At 38.6% G+C, this 26,769-nt stretch overlaps 1 protein-coding gene across 10 annotated transcripts in view; it reads left to right on the plus strand.

Moving 5' to 3' along the window:
* The window catches only part of LOC108046895 (protein sidekick), an 84,789-nt gene that overhangs the window by 24,552 nt on the left and 33,468 nt on the right, over positions 1-26,769 (plus strand). For all 10 annotated transcript variants that reach the window (XM_017126851.2, XM_017126850.2, XM_017126853.2 and 7 more), the window contains exon 3: positions 24,525-24,665. In XM_017126851.2, coding sequence (XP_016982340.1) covers positions 24,525-24,665 — 141 coding nt within the window. The remainder of the gene's footprint in view (positions 1-24,524; positions 24,666-26,769) is intronic.

Raw genomic sequence — 26,769 nt, forward strand, 5'->3', positions numbered from 1 at the left:
AGCGGTAATACCCTCGTCAGCGTTGAAATGGAGTCTGCCCCAGCCCCATTCCCATTCCCATTCCCCGAATGAATTTTGTCTTAAATATCGTATGCAGATGGTCAATTTCTTTGGGGAGCTACAAATGTTTGGACAGCTTCCCCCATAGAGTACATGGCCTTTTATTTTTCTTGTTCCACGTCCCTTCCATGTTTGCTCAGCAGCTTGTAGTCGGCGTTTAATTGGGCAGATAACGCGCGACGAGTTCATCGTGAAGAAAACATTGTTATTGTTTATGTCACACATAACTGGGACACACACAAAATAAATGCCCCAGCATTTGCCTAAATCATCTGTCTTGATGGCCTCGTGGCAGCTGTGTCTTGTGCCCTCTTGTGCGGCTCCATCTACAAGGGCGGAATTAATCGGAATCCAAATCGAAAGCCACATCACACCTAATCCAAATGCTAAAACAATACCCAGGCGTAAACCTATCTCTATAATTCTGCTGTTTCGATTTTTATTGATTTTTTCTTATTGTTTTCTCTCGTTTCAGGTGAGTCCATCGTTTTCTAAAGGATAATTAATTCCTACTTCGCATATAGATGTGCAAATCTCGTAAGCGTAAACATGTTGGTAAGATACCTAAAGCAAATTAAATGCAACGAAAATTATAAGTAGTTCTTGGTCGAACAACATTAGCTCAAACAATGGACGGTTTAATTTATGTTAATTGAGTTTTAATTTCACTTAAATTGCGTTTATAATTGATATTCGATAACTGCTAAATCACTTTGAAAGATGTAGTTTTTTTTTTTTAACAATTTTAAACCTGATTATTAATAAACTAAAAATTCTTTTTTCATTTGCGTAGCTATATTAAATCATATTCTATTGCCATTTACCTTATTTTACCCTTGCAGAGGGTATTATAATTTTAGGCATACGTCAAAATAATTGTGTTTTCATTCTAGTTTGCAGAAAAGTGCCAAAAAACTGCACTTCTAAACCCACAACTTTTCTGATGTACATGATTGTGGTTTAATTCTCCAAAAATCTGTGTTCCAATCTTGTTTTGTATTTTTGGGTAGATTTTTCGACATTTTCAATGAAGTAACTTCTTTCCAAATTTTTGAAAAATTGCTTTGCAAAAAAGTGTCAAACACTGCACTTTTAATACCATATGTTGCATGATTATTTTATGTATTTTTTCTTTACTAAATCCGTTAATGATTTGGTTAACCTTTTACAATTTTTTTTTATATAAGCGAAATCCCCACATTGTTAAACTTCCACTTCCCTTTATGGGTGTTTGTGCTTCCGTATTCCCTTTCATACTTTTAATATTAAAGGGAAGTTGCGGCGGTATATACAGTTCTATGCCCTCATCTAGATGAGCAGCCACACAGTCAAATTCCTTCATTACGTTTATGTATTCCAGTTTTTTATTGCTCTTCTGCTTTGTTGTTGTGCATGGCGCTTATCGTTTTTATTCCCTTCTTAAAGGTATATAAGATCCAAATCAAGTACTCTTAAAATGGCAAATAATAAATCTAAGCTTAATGGTGGGAGGACTACTTTTTGTTTTTAGAGAATGTTGTTGTTTCATCCGTCTATATATTTTTCAAGTATATAAATCTAATGTAAGGGTGTTTTATCATCGGTTTCTGAACTCCAGCTTTAACTCCTTTTTTCCCATAAATTGTTTTTTTTTTCCGCTTTTGCGGCCGCAGTTGAGAGTTCATTTGTTGTTGAAGGCTTCGGGCTTGAAAAGGAGCGTTTGGAGTTGCTGGTGGCTTACCCCTTCACTGATTATATTTTACTGCACTCGGCTGCACGTTTGGATTTTTACTCCATTCTGAACGTTGCACATGCACATGCAAATGCGAATGCGAATGTTCTTTATGGAGTTAAAAATGCATATAAATCGCATTTAAATTTTATGGTTGACACTTTGTGCCCTGGTTTTTGTCTCATTTTGCTCTCTTTCACTCTTTCTCGCCGCCGGTCATAATTCACTCGAAAACATTTCGTTTTTCTTGCACTGCCGCCCAGGCAATTATTCCATTTTAATAAACCATAATTTATTTATTTTTTGGCTATTTTTAATTAAGTAATTGATAGATTCGAAAAAGGAACTTGAGGAGGGGGCCAAAATCGATGGAATTTAATTAAATATTTTCCGTTTTCTTGTCCATAAACTTTTATGCAGTCGAAAAAGGGTTGCTTGCGAGTGAGTCGGATGGAGTGGAGGTCACGAAAGGAGCTTCTTTGCTTTGCTCTGCTCGCTTTTCCTCCCCTCATTCCTTTCCCTTTATTTTTGGTGGTATCGTAGTCCCTAGAATTCGAAACGTCAAAATGTCAGCCGCGAGCACAAAATAATCTGAGGTCCTTTCTCTGTCTGGCCTGCTTTAATCCCACCCACTCGCACCTGGGCGCCCCTTTTGTTTGCTGCTTGATAATCAAACACAATTTACTACACGCACACGGAGAGAAAAAAGGGAGGAATAGCTAGTTTGTCAGCCTTTTGTCTTGTCAACTTGCTAGCGATTTGCTCTCCAAAAAGGATGGGGAAAACAAAAAGAACAAGTCACAGGACAAATCACACAATGCCGGGTAGTCACGTTCGTAATTCGTGTAATCTGCAAAAGTGAATCGGCCTACATGGAATAATTATTAACAGATTATAAAGAGGCCTTTATTCTCGTTATTTAGTTTGCTTTCGAGTGTGTGTTAGCCATAAAAGCGATTTTATTTGATTAACTCGGATGATAATTAAAATCTCATCACCGAATAATAAGCGTAAGAGTCAGTGATTTCCATAAATTTATTTGTGGCATTAGCGCATTAGGGTACTTAATGTTCTACTTACATTTCTGGGCTTGAGCACTTTTAGTGTGCCCAAGGTGGACTATGAAAATTTTAGTGTGGTTTTTTGGGCTTCTTGATATTGTTTTCATACGATCTTATTGTGTTTAAAGTCATAAAATAAATACAATATATACAAAATATTTTGAAGATATTGTTTTTATTGATATTACGCCCTAAAAATACCATGATTACACATTCGTCACACACACAACTTTCCGAATAAGTGGCTTCCCAAAAATACAGATAAGTGTGCAAGTCACTTTCTGGTGGCCCCCATCCGCACAGTCACAGTTTATTTGCCAACACTAATTATCCGCCACTAATTAGGTTTCGCTTCGGCGGAGGCGTGTTGTTCCTGGCGTAAACTAATTTTCAAAGTCAATGTCGCGACGTGGCCTCATGCACCACTTCCAACTTTTCCGATTTTCCCGCTTTTCCGCGCCTCTGGTTAACCCCTTTCTCACGTAACGCAAGACTTTCCTTGTTGGCCCGCTTTTCCTCTATTGGCCCATTTACCCTGGAGTCCTGGGGAAATTTTCTGGCTCCATTGTGTTGGTGTGTGGGTGCGTGAGAAGTTTTCATTATGTATTCATGCAGGGAACCCCCTTCCCCCTCCCCTCCCCTCCCTCACACACAACACTCACACACAATTTGCTATTAGACGCTCGTTGAAAAGTTTTCGACTTTTGGGTTCGCACAATTCAATCAACAACAACAGCAATGGCAACTTCTCAGAAAAGAGAAAGAAAGGGGAGGGGGTTGGTAGTTGGGGGGATTAAAACTACAGAGGGGAAAAATACATAGACTAAAACTTTGCGTAAATGAATTGATATAGTATGGAAAACTTCTCAAATTAAATGTAATGGTATGAGAAGAAATGTTCCAAAACAATTGTACAAAAAAATTATTTTAAAATGCTTTAATGACAACCAATTTCAGATTAAAAAGCAAAATAAATTATAAATTAAACCTTTTTAATTTTTGTTTTCATTTATTAAATAATAATCCTAAAATGTATTAAAAGTTTATAAAATAGACAGATATTTCTCAGTGTTGTAAGTACAACCCATGCGGACTGAGATCTGTTCAAAACACACACACGTATGTACGTAAAGAGAATGGAGCCATAACAAAAACGTGTTGATTTGCTGAAATAATTTTGATTTTGATTTTCATTGCACGAGGAAAAGTTTCCAATGCAGAAAGTCAATTGTTTCAGCTTCTTTGTTCTCTTTGGATTGTATTTTCTGCTTATTTTTTTTTGCATCCGGGATTTTTTTACAACCCTACAAACCTGTCAATGTGCCAATTTTTGCTGCCATGAATTCATTTCGTTGGTAACTTGTTGGCGATTTGGTATGGCCCCACGTTAAAGCTTCAATTTGTTATACTTTGTACTTTACAATAATGCGTGGTGTAACCATACGTATACTTATTTTTAAAATAAATAATAATTTAAAACATCTTGTTTCTCAACCAAACTAAGTCGCTGAATAAATGAAATGTCCTTCTTCTGCATGCCCTTTCCACTTCGGTTAATGAATAATTAGGCAGAGAGCAAAACATAATTTCAACTTAAATAATTGTCGCATCATTTCCGAATAAAGTGCTCCGCCAAGTGGCGCAAAAGTGGGGGACTCTAGAGTCAAGTTAAAATTCTTCCGAAGTGGCCCATAAATCTTTGCCTACTTCAGGGGAATTTGTCGCAAAACTATTGGCATGCTTTTTCGAGAGACAGTAAAAATGGTTGCGAGTTGCTACACATTTTCAGTTGTTGCTGTCGAAGGTAAAAATCAAAAATGGAAAATGTACAACTGTGTTGCAAGCGCCCCATTCATATGCGGAGTGGGGATTTTTGAATTTTACATCGCATCGGAAATAATTGGGACTTTCTGCTAGAGGAACGAATCGACAAAGAAGGGAGAGATTTGATTAGCTTTGTCAAATTGCCGAGCATCAGGAATTCATGTAACCTGCCACACTCCGCCCACAGGCCACGCCTCCTGACCAAGTTGGCAGCTTATGTATTTAGCCATTTTGCAATGGTTTTGACCCAAATATGCAAAGACCTCAATCAAAGCGAAACACAGACCTTTCTTGGACCGACTTTCCATGGACAAACATTCACAGAATTTATTGGCCATTTTTCGCAACCATAAATGAATAGGCCTTTTATAAATAATGAAATTTTCTGAAATAACAATTTTATTTTTACAAATGAGTATTCTGAACAACATAATCATTTCCTTTTCACCATGTTTACAATATTCATTGCTTCCCTAATCAACAAGCTAATTCTTTGGAAACCGATGATTCATAAATAAGTGAGTGAGTAAGTGAATGAATGGAAAGCGTAGAAATAAGCACTGCAACCTTATATCTTGTTCTGCTATCTTCATTTTATATTTCTCTTGCCATTTTTATAGTCCTCGTTGACTTTATCTCACAGCTTTAATCATTCAATTGGCAGCTGTTGTTATTTTTCCCTACTGGTGATTCTTTTTTGTTTTTAATCTAGCGCATTATTCGTTCAACCCAGTCGCTTTTGTTAGTCACGTTGCCAAAGTGGGGGTCACGATAATTGGGTATAACTATGTTGGTAGAAAGTGAACATCATTTTTTTAAAAAAGAAAAAACCTGAAAGAAGCCAGATATTTTTTTTTTAGCTAATTCACTTTTGGTTCATAAATGATCCTGAGTTTTGACTACAATGTGAGTTCCCCCTCTTTAATCTATTTATATATATAAAATAATTCAACTAATTTCGTCTGCAGACAATATTTCATCCAAGCGGAATTGAAAATTTCCTTTCTTGTGGTTCTTTTCCCATTTTAATTAGATAACATGTCTCGGAACATGTACTTTTCCTTCTTAAATCCAAATCTACCCCTCTTTCCGTTTACAGCCTCCTCAATCTCTGTGACCCCAGACGTTTCATTTTGTGCGTTAATTAAAATTAAGAAAGAAATAATAAGAAATAGAATAAACTGGAAAATACAGCTGGGAGCTCCTTATCGTTGGGACTACGAAAAGGGAAATGGTAAAAGACTCCCCAACCATACCATACCATACCATATACATATATTCTGGAGAGGGGCCAAAAGGGGGATAAGTGGAAATAAAACTTCTTATTCTTGGCTGCTGTCTGACAGGCGATAACAACACAAGTTGACTGCACTTTTTTGTTGTATTTTTTTTTTTTTTTTTTTTTTTTGGAGTGTCTGTGTTTTTGATGGGGCGGGGAAAAAGGGGGGTTTCGACTGCACTTATTTAGAAATTATGCGCAACTTAGCCTTGTGTGTTTGTGTGTCCTTCTTCAGCCATTTCTTTCTCCACTTTCTTCTTCAAGTGGAGCATTTCCATCGCTGCAGCTCCTTAATTCCTTCGGCTGCTCTGTTTCTTGTTGTCAACAACTTGTACCCGGCAAAAGTTTTGGAGCCACGTCTCAATCCAAACAAAATCCCATGGCACAGGGAATATTTTGTACACATTTGCACCAGTCGAATATATATTTTAAGTTTTATAAAGATTTTTACATGTATGTTTGATTTCAATATTTTAATATATTTTTAATCGATTTAAAATGATTGTAACTAAATGCGTTTTCTTAAATTAACTTATTTACTTTAAGGATTTGCATTCATTTGTATCACACATCTAATCCCAATATTGTTTACAAATTTAAAATTACCCTGATTAAATTTGAAATAAATAACATAGTTTATTTCCGGTGCTTAACTGCCTATTTTGAACGCTCTTGCTCCATTCCCCCCACATGAAGTGGCATCATCAGACAAAGACAAGCAAATCCTTCTACAAGAAGTCGCGAAGATTTCAGTTTTGGCCTCACTTTGGTTTCTGCTGCGGGCCAACAAGAAACTCTACCAGAAAGTGGGTGCAAAGCGGGGAAATTGGGGCTACAAATGTGGGTTGGGGGGGAGGAACGAGGGGGCTAATACGGAAAGCGAGCCTTGGCTGACTTGCGACTGATTGAATTGCCTGATTGCTCTGATTGCCGCCGCCAGACGTCATCAACATCATCAGTTCAACAGACGGAGAAAGATGTGGGAGGGAAAAGTGGGTGGAGAAAGGGAGTTGGTGGCGCTGAAACAGCGACAAAAGTTGCGTCTAAACTAAATAGTTGAGTAGCTAAAAATAATCTCCAAACAGAGGTGATAACGTGAGGGCAGTACATTGATTGATATCATTTCATATGATAAAGAAATGAAATTTATGGTGTACAATGGGAAAATTTAATAAACATTCCACTGTAAAGATGACCTAAAATCTAACAAAAATAAAAATTATTTTTAATTTAAAAATGCAGCTTACTGCCAATTTATCTTATCGGTACTCGGTATATCTTATCTGGATTCAGCACAAACAGTTTCCATTTACAGCCCCCATGAATCATGCATGTACCATCTTTGTCGAAGGGGCCTGAAATCTCCGCCCCAATCCCCCTTAAAAGTTAATCTCCGAACATTTCCGAACAAGGCTTGTGTCCCACTTTTAGTGCCGTCTTACTTTCGGTTTACTTTTGTTATCTGCAATGCCGCGATAAATGTGTAATGTAAACAATTCCTACTCCCCGATTAAGTTTGATTTTTTAGTTCGCTCGTCGGAGATGACTTAAATGGATCGATAACGTGGCGACCAGACATTTCAGTGATATTTCAATTGGTTTTAATTTCAATTTCTGTTGGGTGGAGTCATCGATGAATGTTTTATTGGAAATTATGTGTTCTTTGGAATTGCTTGAGTAATGTATTGATGCGTAATCTTATCACTTGTCAAAGGATTGCAGCAGACATGGTAACGAATTGTGTGTTCTTGTTGTTGCATGTAGCATATAATCTGCCTCGATTGAAAGCATTTTAATGGAACTCTTTGGGAGTTCACCGCTGGTTCTTGAAGCTCTTGGAACATCTGTCGCCTGCCTTATGTTTTAAACACTCCCCTTTAAATGCCACTGAAGTGGAACCACAAACAACCAACCCCCTGATGCACCCAAACAGTTTTTTATGTTTGTTAACTAGTACCAGGTACCCCCGTCCATTATGATCTCTCCATTTTTTTGTTGTTTCCTCTTGCACAAACCATTCAACTGAAATATGAAAATTTAAATTAACAAATAAACGAAATTGACTTAACTTCCGTTGCAGCTTTTCGCTTTCTTTAGGGTGTGGTTGTTATTTTTTTTTTTTGCAGGCGTTGCATGCTGATGTTGTTGTTGTGGCTGTTGCAATTCTAGAGCTGTTCCGCCAGCAACAAAAACAACAACAAGAGCTGCAATTTGGGTTAAAATGATTGGCGAGCGGGTTAACAAAGCAAAAGCAAAAGGCAAAAGCCAAAGCAAAAGAGGCCTGAAAAGGAAAGAGTCAATGGCGCAGCAACAAAAGAAGCGAAATAAAAGAGCAAAACAAAAAGGCAAATTGAACAAAATGCACTCCCTTCACCTTTTTTACCATTTCACCACATATGTGTGTGGCATGTGTGTGTGTGTGTGTTGCAGCCACATTTCATTTTTTCGTGCTATCGACACTTGGCGATTTGTTGCAGCGTCCACTCTTGGCTTTTTGATTGCCTTTGTGTGCGAGTGTGTTCTACTTTTCCGCACAGTGAGTTGGCAATACCCTGTAAAACGGGAGAACGGTGTATGATGGACCCCTATTCGGGGTTAAAAAGATGTGCCCTTTAATCCTCGTGTTTCGCAAAATAGCTAGACTTACTTGTTAAGTGATTAAAATCTGCGGAATAAAGAGTTTATTATGGGCCATGTTATTAGATATAGAAAATAAATATGAAGTAAACCTTAAAAAATCTAAAACTTTTCGCTAGAGATATGGTTCAAGAACTAAGCAACTAACTTTTTGGGTAAAAATATATTTGACAGTTGAAAGTACAAGAGTCCTAAATTTAAAGGAAATACTTATCTTCAAGACCACAACTTTTAAATGCATTTTAGAAGAGATTATCGCCCTTCCCGAAAGATCTTGAGTGATTTGTGGCCTTTCAGCTATGCAGTCACCTAAAGTAGCCTTTGAAACTAACAAAGTTTGGGCGATTCCCCAGGAAGTATCGTTGATTGATTGATTGCTGTATTGCATGAGGTTCCAGGTCCTCTTGCCGTCCATCTCGTTTCTTTTTTATATTATTTGTTTTTTTCTTTATTATTTTTTTTTTTTTTGGTGCAGCCACTTGGCTGTTTTCCTTTTCTTAGCCATTTCTGTCTCTGTTGTTAACTGCAGCACATGTCGAAACTGACCCAAAGACCAGGGGGGTTTTTAAGAAGGCTACGGGGGGAAGTTCTCAGCCAGCCAAAAGCAGCATGCAAAAAGGCGGAAATAAGCCACTTGAAGTGACCTCAAAAGCAGAGCCAGCTGCAAGGGGGGTCTGAAAAAAGGGGGTTCGAACATGTGAGTAATCGTGCGCGCCACTTGCCACTACCGCCACACTAGCCAACAAAAGTCTCCAACAGATTCAGCTTTAACCCAGTGTTGGGCAAGGTATTTGTTTTTTGTGTACCTAGGATATGGGCTATTCCCAAAAATAAGTACATAGGTAAGATAAATTATATACATGTAATTATAGTACATGTAAATAATAGTAAATTGAGAAGAGTCTTACCAATATAGGCTTGAGTCTCACCGCCTTCAAATGGCTGTACATATTTTAAATTATAAACAAAATATTTAAAAATATATTACTTCATATCAATTTTGGTTTTTGTGAAATACAATAAATATTTTCAACGACCGAGTTACGCATTATTAGGTACAATTATCTGGGTTCAACCCAACACTGACTTTAACTCGACGTAAATCTGGGGGGGTTTGCCCAGCTCCCCTTGTATTTTCCGCCACTCACCTGCATATTTGCAGCCCCCCTTTTTGGCTCACCTGAGCTAAGCTGCTGGAGTTTCTGTTTCTGCAGCTGAAAGACTCCAGCTGGTCTCTTTCCTTTTGAGTTTCCTTCGATTCATTCTGCTTTATGGAATATATATATATATACATATATACTCGTAAAATGCCTGAAATATTTCACCAGCAGCACAGTAATGGCAGCTCCAACAAAAGGTTAATACTTTGACGGCTGAAAAACCTGATTTACTTGTTCTCCATGTTTGGCTCTCTTCTCCTTTGGTTTCTCATTCTTTAGTGGCGTTTTTCTACTGCTGTTGACTGACCTGCAGCCTGAATTTTCCAGCGGTTATTTAAGGTTGCACATTAACCAACTCCATATCCCCTTCTCCCCTTCCCCCCTTTTTGTCTATTTTCTCCCAACAAACGTGTTGAACACATGGCTCCGGAATCAAATGACGCCCAACTGCCTTTTATTTGTGTCTATGGGTGCACAGTCAAAAAACAAACAAAAGTATGCATTTCTAATGGATATCTACATTAAGTGTACAATATAGAATAATTCAATAATTACAATGGTAGAGTCCAGTTGAATCCTCTGTTGCTAGTTCCATTTTCATTTATTTTTCAATTGATTATTCAAAGTTAGATTGTTTGTATTAATCCGTATTCATTTCTGAAGTTAATTAATCGTTCATAACACTTAATACTTTTCTTTCTGTGTGTTTTTCTTGGGTTTGTTTGTATTTGTGGAGTCTGTTGCTGCAATTGCGGCAGCATCTCCCCCCGAAACTCCCCTTTCGATAGTATAGACCCCGTTCCGAACCAAAATAGAGGAATAAACAAAAACATTTTTAGACGATTTCATCATCAGCAAGCTGCAAGAATAAGAAGAGGCAAAAGTTGATGGAGAAGAAGAAATACTATAAGAAGATGCCGCCGCAGTTTGAACAAAACTAACGGATGCAACAGCTCCCCGAAAACCCCGTAAGCCCCATATAACACCCCCGACAACTTGGCTTGTCTTGCGTTTTCAATAATGAAAATAGCAAAATTGTTTATAAATCCAGAGCAATAGCAATAGCAATTGGGTTGATGACGATTTAGGTGGGTAACGGGGAAAAAAGGGGTCTTGCAAACGATGCGTTTTGTAAATTGGGTTAATGCGCGGGCATAACGATTTCAAATCCATGGGGTGTGCTTGGGAAAACTTTGAAAATTTCGCACAGCTAAGTGATTGAAAAAAAATAAATGAAATGGGAGAGATAATGGTGAAACGGTTGAACACAGTGCTTGTGAAACGGTAATGGTTGGGAGACATGCGAAAATAAATGAGATCTATAACGAACCGGTTACGAAACGGTTTTAAGTGGCCTAAGCTCAAAACCCAACTACCCGATTAAATAGTTCATCCAGTTATTAAGCGTTTTCTTTAAGCAAATAATTGGCAAGCCAATAGACTTGTGCTAAAATCGTGCTTAATAAAATAGAAAGAATAAATGCTATGCCTTCGAAATGTGCCAAATTCAAAATCAAAGTTAATTGCCTAAAGCGAATTGCTTGAATCAATATTTGCCAAACATTGCAGACCCCATAACCAAACTAGACATGTTCCCGCAGTTGCCTTCGTCCTCGGTTCTGAAGGATAATGTTAATAGGGGCGGGCGAAAGAATCTGCTTTGGGGGTTTTTGTAAAAATAAATTGCTTTGCTCAATTAGCGGTTTCCCCCTTCCATCTATCTGCCCTCTTGACCATTATTGCATTTCTCAATTGCCTCGAGGAGAGACTCTCCAAGCTAAATTCTTTTCAATTTGGGGCCATCCATTTGCCGAGGGGCGAGGTGGATTGGATGGCAACCCTGCTTCAGATTGATGGCGATGGACTATACATATACAAATATATATATATATATAAATGTATGTATCGCTCCCCCTCACTGGCTTCAATCTGTTTGATTAGCCAGGTGACCCCGACCACCCATCCTCTTCTTCCCCCCTAATTTTGGCTTCCGTCTTCCGTCTTGGCTGCGAAATCTGAGTCGAACGAGACCGTCTCAAATTGTGAGAGTTAATCGAGCTCTAAATTGTCAGTCAGCCAGCAGCTGTCGGCTTTGCCCCACCCCCGTCGGCCTTCCCACATCCCACCCATGTTTCTCGGATGCCCCAGTGAGTGTTACGCTTCAGCGGTGGCAACAAAACCTAATTATAATAATCAGGCAACGGGAGAGCAACATACATATGGAAGGGCACGATAATATAATATAATAATAAGGGGGATGGGATTATATTTCATAAGAGTATTCATTACGGCTCACACGGTGTACGATTTTCATTCAGCGATGGAATTATCATTTCGTTAAACTAATTGGTTCTCTTAGAAAATTTACACATTTACCCACTCCCACCCAATGAAGCGATGTTTCCAACTAATTCTCTATATAGACATACGTCTTTCAAACTAAACTAGATTTTTGGAAACCTCTTGCGATATTTGTCGAGTGTTGTAACCCTGGCACTATCTCACGCTACCATCTCCAATCCCTCAGAGCTTCGGATGCTCTGGCATTGTTTCAATGTCGGGTTATCTCTCTTCTTTCCGCGGAAGTTTCCCCACTTTGGGCGAGTGCGTGTTTGAAGTGCCAGACACTCTCAAGTGCCGAAAGGGTATGGACCAGAGTCAGGGGCGTAGGAGAGGAGCGTGCAGTGCTCCTCAGTCACGGATGAGGTGCTCCTCCAGCTCCCCCAGCTCCTCCTGCTCCTCCTGTTCATCGTCTCCTGTTGCAGCTGTCGCTGTCAGTGCAAGGAAATGCGCTAATTATGTTGTTCTTGCCACTTTTGTTGCTCGGGCGAACTTCCCCCCGTTTTAAGCCCCCTTTCCAAAACCCCCCTGTTGCCCCCTTTTTGCGACCTTGATTGCAACAACGGAAGAAGAAGAAGAAGGCAGAACAATGAGCAAAGTTTTGAGGTTATGAAAATGTCAACAGGAAGCAAACAAGTGCAACAAAATGAGAAACGAAAAATCTCTGATTATTATTGCCACAGACCTAAAAAAAAAGGCGAAACAACCACAAAATAAACTGAGGTAGAAACAGGTAATGTTCAATGTATGCAACAAGAATTTAAAGAGCTCTAAAAAATTAAGAATTGTTGAAGTTGCATTATAAAATAATTTTGTATACGAAAACAAAGTGAAAAGTTTATCTACAAATAACCAAATAATCAACATTTATTTTTGAAGTGCAAATTCACTATAAATCAACTTGGTTAATGGACAATTAATCTGGAAAAGCTCAAAAACCTTCACCAAACCGAAAATCATACAACTCCAAGCCCAGCAAACGGAAATTCTCCTGAAAACTCGTACAATTTTATAGGACCGAACCCCAACTAATTTGACTTTTGTTGTCTGCTGGTTAAGAGCAGGAAAAACCCAGCAAAAGAAGAAAACCCAAACCCCGGTGATGAAGATTCAGAAAGACTTAAAAATAAAAAACAAGAACGAACAGCAGCAGACAACAAGCGGCAATAAAGTAAAAAATTATTTATATGTAACATATAATTCCAAGAAGCTACCAACCCAAACTGAACTACTTTAAGCACAAATACGGCAAGATGTAGAGCGTCCAAGGAGGGACTCCATCCCCCCGCCACCTTTTGCACGTTGCCAAGTTGTCGTGTCCAAGTCCGTAACTCCCAATAAGATGGCAAAGGTGGCTTCATGTGTTGCCAGCCAAGAAACACTGACAGCTTTTTGAGAGGTTGTCTGGGGAGGAGAACAGAAAGGGACAAGTGCGGAGAGCGGGGAGGGAAAACACTGGCAAACAACAGCGAACAGACAATGACAATTGCTGGAAAATCATATTAAAATAAAAGCGCAATAAACAACACACGAAACAGGAGGAGCTTCCTTTTCCGAGGAAGTCGCCTCGATTTTTCCCACCCACTCCTCCTCAACCTTTTCATGCCTGGACGACCAACCGTTGGGTTATTAAGTCGCATCAAAACACTCATAAATTACTTGAGATTCCCCTGGATGAGTCCGAATAACGACGGGCATTAATGTGACCGCAGTGAAAAAGCATTCACTTGGGAATTTAAAGCCAAGAGGAGTTATAAAATAGATTTCTAATAAGCCAAATAGGTATTTGGGAGTTACAAATTGTTGTAGTACTTACACTTGTTAAGTATTTACAGGCTTGAGCTGGTTTTAAATTTCATTTATTGTGTATAAATAAAGATGATTCGCAACATTTGGTTCAGCCTCATTATATTTAACTGTACTCAGTTATAAAGCCCAGCGTTTTTGGAGCTTCCACAAATAAGGGAAATGTACTGAAAAAAAAAATGAAATGAATGAGCTTCCTAGCGCAATTTGAAGATACGATCCGTATACAGAGTTTGTCCTTCATGCTCAAATGATTTCCGTTGTTGCCACCGCTGCTTGGCACAAATTTTGCCGCTTTTCTGTAGCGGATTTTCAGTGCTGTTCCACATATTTTCCTTTATATTCCTCGCCAGCAGTCAGGTGCATTGTTGCCACTCATAATGAGCCCGAGAGTGAGAGTCTTGGCCAGAAAAAGCAAAAAGCAAGAGGCAAAAAGGAAAGAGCCACAGAAGCTACAGAAGCTGCGCCAGCAGCTGATAAAGCAGCTTGACAGCAGAGGCGGCTAAGCTGGAGGAGAATGGCCGTGTGCTTAAGTCTACTAAAAGAAAATTGCATGCCATACAGTTTTTCGTGCTGCACACACGCTACACAGATAAAAAAAAAAACAGCTTGATATCTATTTGAAGAGCGACTAATATCACTCTCACATTGCTCAAATTTTTCACATCGAAAACTCTATTAAATCAAAACGAATTCTGATAAATTAACTAAGAAATACATACAGTTAAAACCCCGTTTGAAGTTCCACCCAAGTTTTAAATAGACTTTTCTTTTACTATTTCGCCTACATGGTAGTTAAATTGAAGCTTTTTTAATCATATTGACATATTTTATTTTTATGTATGTTGGTATTATTTTGGCTGTTTCAAATCGACATAAAATTGTTTCCTTTAGTGCACATACTGGAAAATAGCCTGGTGAAAACGTGTTTTCCTGTGTGAATTCTCATCCAGAGATGAGAAATTGTGGCGGAGGCGGAGGTCTAGGAACTGGTTCGGTGCACATAATATAATGTGGCTAAATTTACCGGCAGCTTGGGAAAGTTCACTTTTGTTTTAATTGCATCTAACAAATAATTATCGCTTGTATGCAAATCTGTGAGAGGAAGGCGGCACCGCCGTTGTCTCACTCAAATCCATCTTGAAGGGGAGTGAACATATATATATAGTGGCAAAAAGAAGTTCATATAAATCTTGGTAGCGTTCAGTGAAAAAAAACAGCACATGGGAAAATAATAATTAGCTGGTCGAGTGCAATTAAAAAGGAAATACAATTTGTTTTCCAATTTCGAAGGCCATTTTATAAATATGTGGAAAATTATTTTCAGTTCGTTAGCACTTGAATGCAATTATGCGAGTAAATTAATTTTATAGACCGAACTGGTATTAACGAAAATTTATGCAGATTAGAAATCCAAAAGCTTTCAATTAATAACACTTGATATCACTAATGTACAATTTGTACAGTCGCCTAGCTTGTATAATAAATTGTACAAGACTTTCAGGTTTTTTAAAATTGTTTAAAATTCTGTAATTTCTTTGTCGCTGAAACGTTTAAGCACAGCCATTTAGCCTTCACCCCTGGTGTGAAAAATATGGTTTCTCATGCATAACCGTCTGCACGGGTATAATAAATAACATGAAAATGGGTCAACAAATTGATCAACGTTAAAATGATCCAGATTTTTAGAGAATCGAATCACAAGTCTTTAGAGGTATGCCACTTTGGAATCGTATTAAATTTGGTGAAGTTATGGACTTTGGAAGTCCAGTTTTGAGTCACTGTTTTACAAGACATCGGAAAATTGGAAATAAGTAACATGAAAATGGGTCAAAAATTTGATCATCGTCAAATTGAAAATTTTGAATGTAGATTTTTAGAGGATCCAATCACAAGTCTTTATAGGTATGCCACTTTGGAATCGGATTAAATTTGGTGAAGTTATGGACTTTGGAAGTCCAGTTTTGAGTCACTGTTTTACAAGACATCGGAAAATTTGAAATAAGTAACATGAAAATGGGTCAAAAATTTGATCATCGTCAAATTGAAAATTTTGAATGCAGATTTTTAGAGGATCCAATCACAAGTCTTTAGAGGTATGCCACTTTGGAATCGGATTAAATTTGGTGAAGTTATGGACTTTGGAAGTCCAATTTTGAGTAACTGTTTTACAAGACATCGGAAAATTGGAAATAAGTAACATGAAAATGGGTCAAAAATTTGATCATCGTCAAATTGAAAATTTTGAATGCAGATTTTTAGAGGATCCAATCACAAGTCTTTAGAGGTATGCCACTTTGGAATCGGATTAAATTTGGTAAAGTTATGGACTCTGGAAGTCCAGTTTTGAGTCACTGTTTTACAAGACATCGGAAAATTGGAAATAAGTAACATGAAAATGGGTCAAAAATTTGATCATCGTCAAATTGAAAATTTTGAATGCAGATTTTTAGAGGATCCAATCACAAGTCTTTAGAGGTATGCCACTTTGGAATCGGATTAAATTTGGTGAAGTTATGGACTTTGGAAGTCCACTTTTGAGTCACTGTTTTACAAGACATCGGAAAATTGGAAATAAGTAACATGAAAATGGGTCAAAAATTTGATCATCGTTAAATTGAAAATTTTTAATGCAGATTTTTAGAGGATCCAATCACAAGTCTTTAGAGGTATGCCACTTTGGAATCGGGTTAAATTTGGTAAAGTTATGGACTTTGGAAGTCCAGTTTTGAGTCACTGTTTTACAAGACATCGGAAAATTGAAAATAACTAACATGAAAATGGGTCAACAATTTTATCATCGTCAAATTGAAAATTTTGAATGCAGATTTTTAGAGGATCCAATCACAAGTCTTTAGAGGTATGCCACTTTGGAATCGGATTAAATTTGGTGAAGTTATGGACTTTGGAAGTCCAGTTTTGAGTCACTGTTTTACAAGACATCGGAAAATTGGAAATAAGTAACATGAAAATGGGTCAAAAATTTGATTAACGTCAAATTGAAAATTTTAAATGCAGATTTTTAGAGGATCGATCCACAAGTCTTTAGAGGTATTTTTGGGCTTGGAAATTCTGTTTTTGGACACTTTTCTGGAAAGCCATTTTTCGAAAATTTGGAGGTAACATAAAAATGACGAAAAATCAACCCGAAAATACAAAACAAGATTTGAACACAGATTTTTAGAGAATTCAACCACAAACATTTAGAACTATGCCACTTTGAAAACCAATGTCTATAAGAAAAGTAATGATTATTTTTTAGTTGGTTTAATTAATGATCTATAGAAAATTAGCTTTTCGGAGTCAGCACTTCATGTCCAGTCAAATGTAGAAATACATATAATTTCAATTTAGAATCCATACCCGTTGTTTACATAAAGATAAGCCAAATATTCGAGTCTAATCTTAAAATAAAAATCTACTGAAATCCTAGCGTAAAAGGGCATGTCCAAATCCATTATGAATCGAGACAGCAAACAAACATCTTTCGTTGGGTTATTTTTATCACAGGTTTCAGTTACAGCTACAGTGTTTTTTCCTCTTGGCCAAAAAAAAAGTGACGACAAAAACGATGGCCAGTGGCCATTTGCCTCTTGGTCAGCAACAATGTCAGCGCAAAAAATATTTTTACAATTGCGCCTGTGACCCCCCGAAAACCCGTTTTCCTCAACTCCCCAGTCCAATGGCAAACTAAATGCTTTCCAGCATCGAAGTCTGGGGCAGAAAAAAAATCAAAAAAAGAGCGCACACAAAAAGTTACAAAAAAAGAACGAAAACAACGTGAAAATCAATAAACTCTGAACTTAAGTTTTTTGAACTTTCTTGTTCGAGTTGTCGGGCAATTCATTGTCATACATATATGCTCAGCAATGGAGATATATGGGCATGCCATTCTGCTTGGGGCATAGCCGATGGATCAGGCGAGTTGTGTGGAATATTTGAGGGATTTCGAATGAATGTTTCATTTCTTGCCATTACATATACGAATTTTTTGGATTATAAACAGCTTTAATCGGTTAAAAAACGTTCTTCTTTGCCCTATTCGATGATTTGTATTATTAAAACGAATTGGAAAGAGCATTTTATCTTCGCTTTTCATTTAATTATATTCTTTAGGCTTTTCCCTTCAGTTAATTCTGTTGCGAGTTGGCAGACAACTAACTTCCCTTTTTGCCTCCCATTTTCCGCCTCCACTTTTCCCGTAGAGTGCCAAGAATTTTCGAAAATGTCATTTTAATAGTTTGGCCACCGCACTCCCTTTGCCATCGTTTTTGTTTAGTCTCTCAGTTTTGGCCATTTGTCGCATTCTAAACTTTTGCAGGGATTCAATAAGCCCCCCACCCAATTTTCACCCACCCACGCCCCTGGGGATTTTCAAGTTGATCGTCTTTTGGCTACAGGCTTCATTGATTGCGGAATGGGTTTCCCTTGTATTCGACCGACAATAGTTCAAAGTCAGTTGAGCCGGGGAATTAGTGTTTGAATAATGCCTTAATTCCCTGGGACTTCCACCTCTTAACCCTCTAGCCCCCTCCCCCGTTTAACCCCTGTTTCCCTGGCCACAGTTTAACACCATCTACGGCATTACGTGCGTAAACGCAGCCGCAAAAGATTAAAGCGAAAATCACGGAATGAATTTAAGAAGGCGGGAGTGAGAGGGCTGAAACAAAAACAAAATAAAATAGAACAGGACAAGTGATAAGTGCAATTTCTCACGTGACACGTCGACGGACAGACAAGGACGACAGACAGGGGCGAAAGAGAGGGAGAGAGAGAGGAAGAGAGAGGGAGATCGCGGATTAGGCGACGGACCAGCGACAGCAATGAAATTTATGAGACGTGTCAACGACGGCTGCTGGCCAGGAAAACTAGGGGGAGGGGGAGGCGGGAGGGAGGTGTGTCGGAGAAACATACAGAGGGGAGAGGGAGGGGGGTCACGACCTCCCCGGGAAGGATACAACTATCGCGCGAAATAGGGAACTATTTGTGGGGTGTTTGGGGTAACTCCTTTTGATAAACGACGAAAATGTCAGCTGGACAAAGCAGAAAAAATGAAAGACAAGGAAATAAAATGAAAACGGGATGACAGTTGTTTCTTCATTTCTATATATTTCATTAAAACACCTAAACACGTTAAACGTGGTTACAAAGTAACCTAGATATTTCAAAATGTCAGAAATATCTAATCTCTAGAGATTTAATTTTAACTTAACATTACCTAAACTTATAGATAATTAACATATTACGATTGAACTAGAACTCTTGAGATTTTTAATTGCTGGGAATTTATGTTTTAATGTACCTTTCCGAAATATCACATCCCTTTGTTTATTTTTGATTTCTGTATAATTAATATTTCTTTTTTGTAATGTGAGTAATTCTATGTTTTCATACTTTTGAACTCTGGGTATATATAAAGAACAAAACAATTGCCACTCTCTCTGTCTCTCTCACTCATCGTCTATCCTTTTCACTCTGGCCAACAAGCAGCACGATTTAAAGTAATTTAAGGCGTCACATGTGGTTTTAGACGGGTGAAAGGAGAGTTTTGGGGGAGTAGCTTTCCCTGCAGGGCACTTTTTTGTTGTATAAATTATTCGCTTCTTAACTCGGGAAATCTCCCACAACCCTCGGGGAAAAATGCCGCCGCACCCCGCACTTCAGTTGATGTCTATAATTAAGGAAACCTCTCCCTCCCTTCAAAACTATTTCGGGGTGAACGTTTTTATTATTATTGAAAATTTGCTGCCCATTTATCTTTGCTTCCCATAATCCCCAGTCCCTTTCATTATTTGAAGGCAGTTTGAATGAGATCATTAACATGCATGTGCCGCCCATTTATAGGGGCGTTACGGTGAAGCTACCCTAAAATTTTGGGAAAAACTCGGAATAGGGAAATTAACAATAAATATAGTTTTTGATTTATCAACAATTATTTTTAGATATTATAAATACTCTGTTAAGTGAATCCATCTCAAGAATTGAATTTAATCACAGACTAACTCACACAATTCTTTGTAATGCAAACATTTTCCTTCAAAAAGTTTCAAATCTCAGAAGCCACACAAACTTTCAAGGGAATGTTGGCCAAAAGTTAGCACCTTGCATAATTTATTTACACTTGTAAGTTTACCATTCTGGAAACTATTTTTCTTAGTCGGGAAATGTACACGATATAAGTATGTGGGTTAAGAAGTGTCAGAAAATAGGGGGGAAAGTCAGGGGAAAAGCTAACCGAAAGAAATCAAGTTGAATTGTTTGTGCGGGTTAAAGTTTGATTGATGTGCCGTGTCCCGCGTGCAGACAACATGAAAATTAGTTGAGAGACTCTTGAAAGTTGCGGAATGGAATGGGGACTCGGATATATTCCCAGTATAGTTGGAATGGAATGATTGACGGTTAGGCAAACGAGCTGGGCATTCTGAAAACGCTTTAAAAAACAGCCAACGAAAAATGAGAAACAGAAACAAACTGCCATGTAACTTGATCTATGGGCTGTGTAATTCATGAGGGCCTCAAATTTGTATAGTATAATTCCAACGAAAGAGAAAATCTTTGAAAGGAAACATTTTCAAGTGGAAATGGGAGCAGAACAGTTGGTTTTTGGTTGTGGAAATAACAAGAAGAAATTTATAAATTAGGCATTTTAAAGACTTTTTTGAAACTATTGAAATGTTTAATGCTTTTAATTATTTAATGAAATCAAAGCTCATTAAAATAGATATTAAAGACACATTCACATGTGTGCATACTCAAATATCAATGAAAATTGTATCAAGAATATAAAAAGCCCAATGCACAACCTTGTAAATGTGGGTATATCAACGGGATTTTGAGGCATTTCAAATCCCTTACCCTTACAGCCTTTTGATATCTTCAGTTTATCCCTTATGCGAAAAGAATATCAGATTCAAGTGTATTGTGTGTGTTTTAGGGCCTTTTGCTGAGACCCCGGTGACCACCCAGAAACACGCCCACTTGAACCCGATTGCTATCGCCCAACATTAGGACCATGTGTCTGTTTCATCATTAACTTGAGTTGCCGCATGAGGAAGTTACTTGGGTGTCCTGTGAGGGATTCCTGCCGGTGTCCTTCTTGTATATGTATGATCTATCTGTGTGTGTGTTTGTATGCGGCTTTTGCATCATTGGGCAAACAAAGCAGAGCCTGCTGCGGGTTTGCTCTAGTGGCTGCCATTGCTGCATGCTGCATGCAGCATGTGTTGCATGTTGCATGTTTCTGCGAGTTGGGAGTTGGGGGCTGACACAGTTTCCTGTCGGCCTGCAGCACTTGAGTGCGTGTTGCTAATTGAGCGCATCACTAAAAACACCCAGCTGCCACAGACAGAGAAAATCAGCGAATTGATATTTTAAACAACTTCGTAAACTTAAAAAGAAATATAAGGAATGCTTGTAATAGCTAATTAAATCCCTCAGTTAATTCAGACGATATATATCAACTGTGTAATTGATTATTGATGATTATGCTTATGATTACTTGTGGAACATTTCCTTTTCTTATTTCTCTCTGTGCACAATAAGTTTTAGCATCTGGGGAGGGACAAAACAGGGTTTTGTGTGCACAATAAGCAAAAGAGAAGAAGGTTGTCCCTCTGCCACAGCAGCATATCAAATGTCCGATATGTAGAGAAGCCATGCAAAATGGAATTCGCGGTGGGCTGCGCATGCGCAGAAAACCGCAAAAGCCAAAGGGTGGGGGAGGGAGGAGGGAGGAGGGAAAATCCATAGCCAAACCCTAACCGAAGCAAAGCAAACCCATTCTGCAAAGAGCGTGCCAGAGACAGCCACGTGGAGATTCCATTGCTGCCAATGCACCTCGCTTCAGTCAGCCCCACCTGACCCCTGCTCATCATCATCCAACATCCAACACCCAACTCACCCAACCGACCAACCCTTCCCCCAAAAACACTTTGCTGTTTCCCACTACCATGACCCCCTCGATGATGGCAATTTAACGCCTGTTTTGTTTGATGGAAGGACAACTGGCAGTGGGCCACCTGCTTGAAAAGCACCGAGAGAAAGTGGGGGGAACTGCCGACACAGATAATTTGATATTCGCAGATGCAATAGATATTAAACCTGGCTCACTCTCTTTTTGGTTAAGTTAATACTGTGGATGGAAAACACACCTTAACCAATTGGTTTCATTTATTTTTGGAGCGAAATCAGTTTTTAGCATATTCCAAATTACAGTAGGAACATTAGTTAACAATTTGAATGCTGCAGATTTACTTGAGCTTGAGCTATGCATTGATTCTCCCCCGAATTCAAACAAAAGGGAAAGTCATGATAGTTAATATAAAAATACTAAACTAAAATCATAATTTTGAGAGTTTCACACTACATTTTAATATGCAGATATCTCGTTGTTCTAGGTAATTTTAGACCATTTGGCTCAGTGCCCTTTAGACGGGTTGGCCATCATGTCAACGCCTCTGGGCTTCGGTGGCCTGTGGCAAAGGCGTCATTGACTCGGGCTGAAACCAAACAAGGGCTCAACAACTAGAACAACTAGAACAACTAGGCAACGGCCAACAGTCAACAGCCAAGTGGCAACACACACACCCACTTTCCGACACCAACACCGTCACAAACGGACACATCGACACTCGGCCATCATCATCACATCATTATCGCCATCACCGCTATTGAAATCGACATTATTCGCACGATGGACACACGACACAAAGATCAACAAGCGTTGTGGGGTGCAAATTCTGCAGTTGACCAATTGATTGGCATCCTCGGCGGTTTCAAGATTGTTTTCCAAGTGCTTTCAACACGCTTTCAGTGGCATTAGGAGTACAGTTGTGCTGAAGAACAATGTCCATGTGTTTTGTAGGTTTCTTCTTGCTTTCATAAATATTTCATCGTTTCAATATTCAAGTAGAAATAAACTACAGTAGCCAAATGCTTTCAAATGCATATTTTAAGAAACCGAATCTGTATTTTTAAGGAGGAATGTATTGGAACAGGTGTCGATGGAATCACATGAAACCCATCTTATCTGAAAACAAGACTACATTTACACAAAGTACAATTGCCCTTTTGACAATACCAAACCGATATTGAGTAATATATATGAGCAGCTTTCAAACTAATTAGTTCATTTGCGCCCCACTCGGTGGTATCGGTGTGCTCGAAGGCTCAAACTGTTCACGCTCCATAAAATTCACCTTCCTCTTTGATGTTTGCCACTGGAATGTGAATGTATGCCAATTAAATTGTGTTTATTGGTAGCCGAAACCGTATGCAGCAAGTATCTCATGCATATGTTATTCTATATCCTGAATAATTTACACACCACCAATTGGAGGTACAGTACACACACGCACACAAGAGTTTCCTTTTGGTGTCGAGTGCCTCGATGAATGCAAATTTTCCCTCTTTTGATAATTGCCTTGATATCATTGTTACACCATGTATCATAGTATCTATGCATACAAATGTCCAATATTTATGAAAAATAATTTACTCAACTACATATATTTCATCCACCCTGTTCTTTGTTATTCCAAAAAAGTGTAAAATATTGCAGTCCCTGTTTGCATTGAAAACGAATTTATAATCCCACAAACCGGTCAGAACAACAAAATATTCGTAATACGGGGGGAGAATGGAAAGTTGTAAGGTTGGAAAAACAACTGTGTCATTATTATGAATGGGTATCCTCGATACTACATGAAATTCGAAGGTGCTGAATTTCTGTAAATAAAAATATGCCCCATTATACCAAGATAAAATTCTAATCAAAACAATCAAATGCTGTTGTTTTATGATAACTAGATTCGAAATTTGCACTAAAAGGGCATCAGAAATTCGATTTGTGATAACCTCTTCATATTTTGTTTCCTTTTGCTTATGTTTCAGTCCTCTGAACTCTCCATCCCTAGAGCTTCTCGATTTCAGTTTTGGGTTCGATTTGCGTGGGCAAATTAAATAAAAATGCAAACAAAAATAGAAAAGCAAAGATGAAAATATTTTTTTACGCAAAATGAAATAATATGCGAATGTTTTTATTTCTTAAAGCTGCAATTTATTGTTGTGTCCCCTGCCATATTGTTGTAGTTCCTCCAACCTTACTTTTGTCGAAACCAAAACCGAGAGAGGTGAACATATAAAAAAACTTTCAGAAATGGAAAATAAAATGCAAGTGCAATCGATCTCGCCTTTTTGGGTGGTCATAGGGATATGGATGGTTATATATGAGTTTGGGTTCGGTTCGGTACGTATTTTCCGCACCGCTTTTTTGCCTTTGCTCTCTGAACTGCCATAAATCAAACATATTCATCTTTAAGCCTTTTGGTTTTATGCTAAAGCTGTACAAATCGGCCCTCTGAAACGTTTTTGGGTGCGAAGCTTTTAAGTAAATCCGGTTAATGTTTGATGTGGGCAGGTTTTTACGTGCGTTGATTGCGGATTTGTATATTGCTTGTGTTAAAAGTGGTGGAAAATGCAGCAATCTTGGTTAATACCGATAAGAGGCTCTTGATGCGTTTCATAATGATACAAATCAGTCATTCTAGCTAACTCTTGGCTACAGAGACACCCCATAATTAAATTCCCTGAATGCCTTCCTTGAACATAAACTAAAAGTGTCCCCCATATTTTCTCCCTTATTGCAGATGCCAATCCGCAGACGCAGCAGCAGAATCCGCTTGTCCAGCAGCAGCAGCTCCAGGCCCCACGATTCACCACGCATCCATCGTCATCGGGGTCGATTGTCAGCGAGGGCACCACCAAGATACTACAGTGTCAGGCGCTGGGTAAGTGAACAAACAAGAAATGAGTAGCAAAACAGAGTCGGAAGTCGAATGTCGAATGGGAAGTCTATCTTAGAACCATAAAAAAACTGTAAAGCATTAGGGTAATAGTTTTAAGCGAACGGAGGTGAAGGCTTTTCCAAAAAGTGTTTCTACGATCTAAGAAAATTTACCCTGAATGATAAAAAATTACAAATTTAGATATCAAATATGAGTTATATAAAGAAAGTCATATATAACAACCGTATAAGAAGAAAGTAATAATAATTTATATAATCCAGATAACATCATTGTATTCATTAAATGCTCTCCACAACAAACATTTTTAGGGTGACAAAGTAAAAGGATCTTGCAATTAATCTAACAAAATCAGTTAAAAGTTCGCTAACAAAACAACGCTAAACTGGGTAAAATGGGGATAATAATCCTAAGTAAACATTTTTTTTTTTATTTTATTATGTCCGGGGAATCAGAGGCGCCACCTGCTAGGCGTGTCACATATAATGCCCACCGTGGGTGGAGTTATAGTAGGAATAGGACCCCCTCTCCGGTGAGGTTTGGCCACCCTCTTGCGTTGTCCTTTCGGCTTCTAAACACACAACACTTGTCCCTCAAAACGCCTGACAGCTAAGCTGAAAGCAAAAGAGGGGGCTTAGTGTAAAACGAAACCATAAACGAAAACACTTTTTTCTCTCCTGTTCTCGTGCGCTCTTTTGAAAGATAATGAAGTAGAAAAACAATAACTTTTATGAGGTTTCCCCCAGCTGGTTCTTTTTTTTCTTAACACGAATCCCGACTCCACGCCCACTTTCGCTCCCAGTTGGCCAGGCCATCCTGTAATCCTTTGAGCGCTTTAGGGCGTGCCCGAAGTCCAGAGTCCCAGGCTCCCAGGTTCACGTAATGCTTCCCGTGCCTCCTGTGCCTCCCAAACTGCCGCCTGCATTTGACAGTTTCGAGTATCGGTTTCATATTGTCCGCCCTCCCGAAAATGAGCCGAAAAAGAATGAAATGTTATGAACTTACTTTGGGCCGGCCGCCTGTGTCCTTCGGCCTTGTTTTTGAATACCCTTGCAAAGGCTATTCGGATTTGGTCAGTATCCGACCATATAAAGTTTAGCATGAAACTAATCACAATTGTTTGTTTCCTAGTGGATGTTTCATATAAATCAGAACTAACATAAAAATCATTGGGAACGATTAAATGATGTATAGGAGTATCTGAACAAATTACCGTAACTTCATTGTATTTATTTAAATTATTATTTGAATTACATTTATTTAACTAAGATCTTTCATCAAAATCAGATGTTGTTATTGTTGTTATATTGACAAGTGACGAGGGTATTCAAAAGTTCGCTTTCCAAAGTTAGCTTGTTTTCTTGTTTATGATTTTTTTTTTAAGGTCTACCCACCACGTCCACGTGCGCTCGTCTCCGTCCGTTTTCCTCGAAGTCCGTGCTTGTGTTTTATGGCCACCGGATTCGCAAAATTAGTCGTGAAAAGTCCGGACTCTTGGGGAGGAATATATGCCTTGTTTGTGATGTCTTAATTGGCGAATTGGCTCACGGGGAATTTTTAAAGACCGCTGGTGGACGCCAACGTTTAAGGCACACCGGTAACTCCGATTAGACGCTTGTGATGTAATCATTTAAGGTTTGGCTCGCGTAAAGATGCTTCTGGAAATTAATAGGCGAAGATGGTGGTCAATTGTTTGAGATGAAGTACAAAGGAGTTGAGCTATTGGCCAATCCAGGACTCGATTGGGGTGTTGGTTACATACTTTTTATACCCTTGCAGAGGGTATTATAATTTTGGTCAGAAGTTTGTAACGCAGTGAAGGAGACGTTTCCGACCCCATAAAGTATATATATTCTTGATCAGGATCAATAGGGGAGTCGATATAGCCATGTCCGTCTGTCCGTCTGTCCGTCTGTCCGTCTGTCCGTCTGTCCGTCTGTCCGTCTGTTTCAATACCGTTTGCGAGCTCAGTTTAAAAGCTAGCGATCTGAAACTTTCACAATCGTCCTAAAACATGTGTACGCAGATCAAGTTTGAAAATCGCCCCGATCGGACGTCTATATCCTATAGCTCCCATAGGAACAATTGG

Source organism: Drosophila rhopaloa, unplaced genomic scaffold, assembly GCF_018152115.1.
Source record: "Drosophila rhopaloa isolate 14029-0021.01 unplaced genomic scaffold, ASM1815211v1 contig_3, whole genome shotgun sequence".
NCBI lineage: Eukaryota > Metazoa > Arthropoda > Insecta > Diptera > Drosophilidae > Drosophila > Drosophila rhopaloa.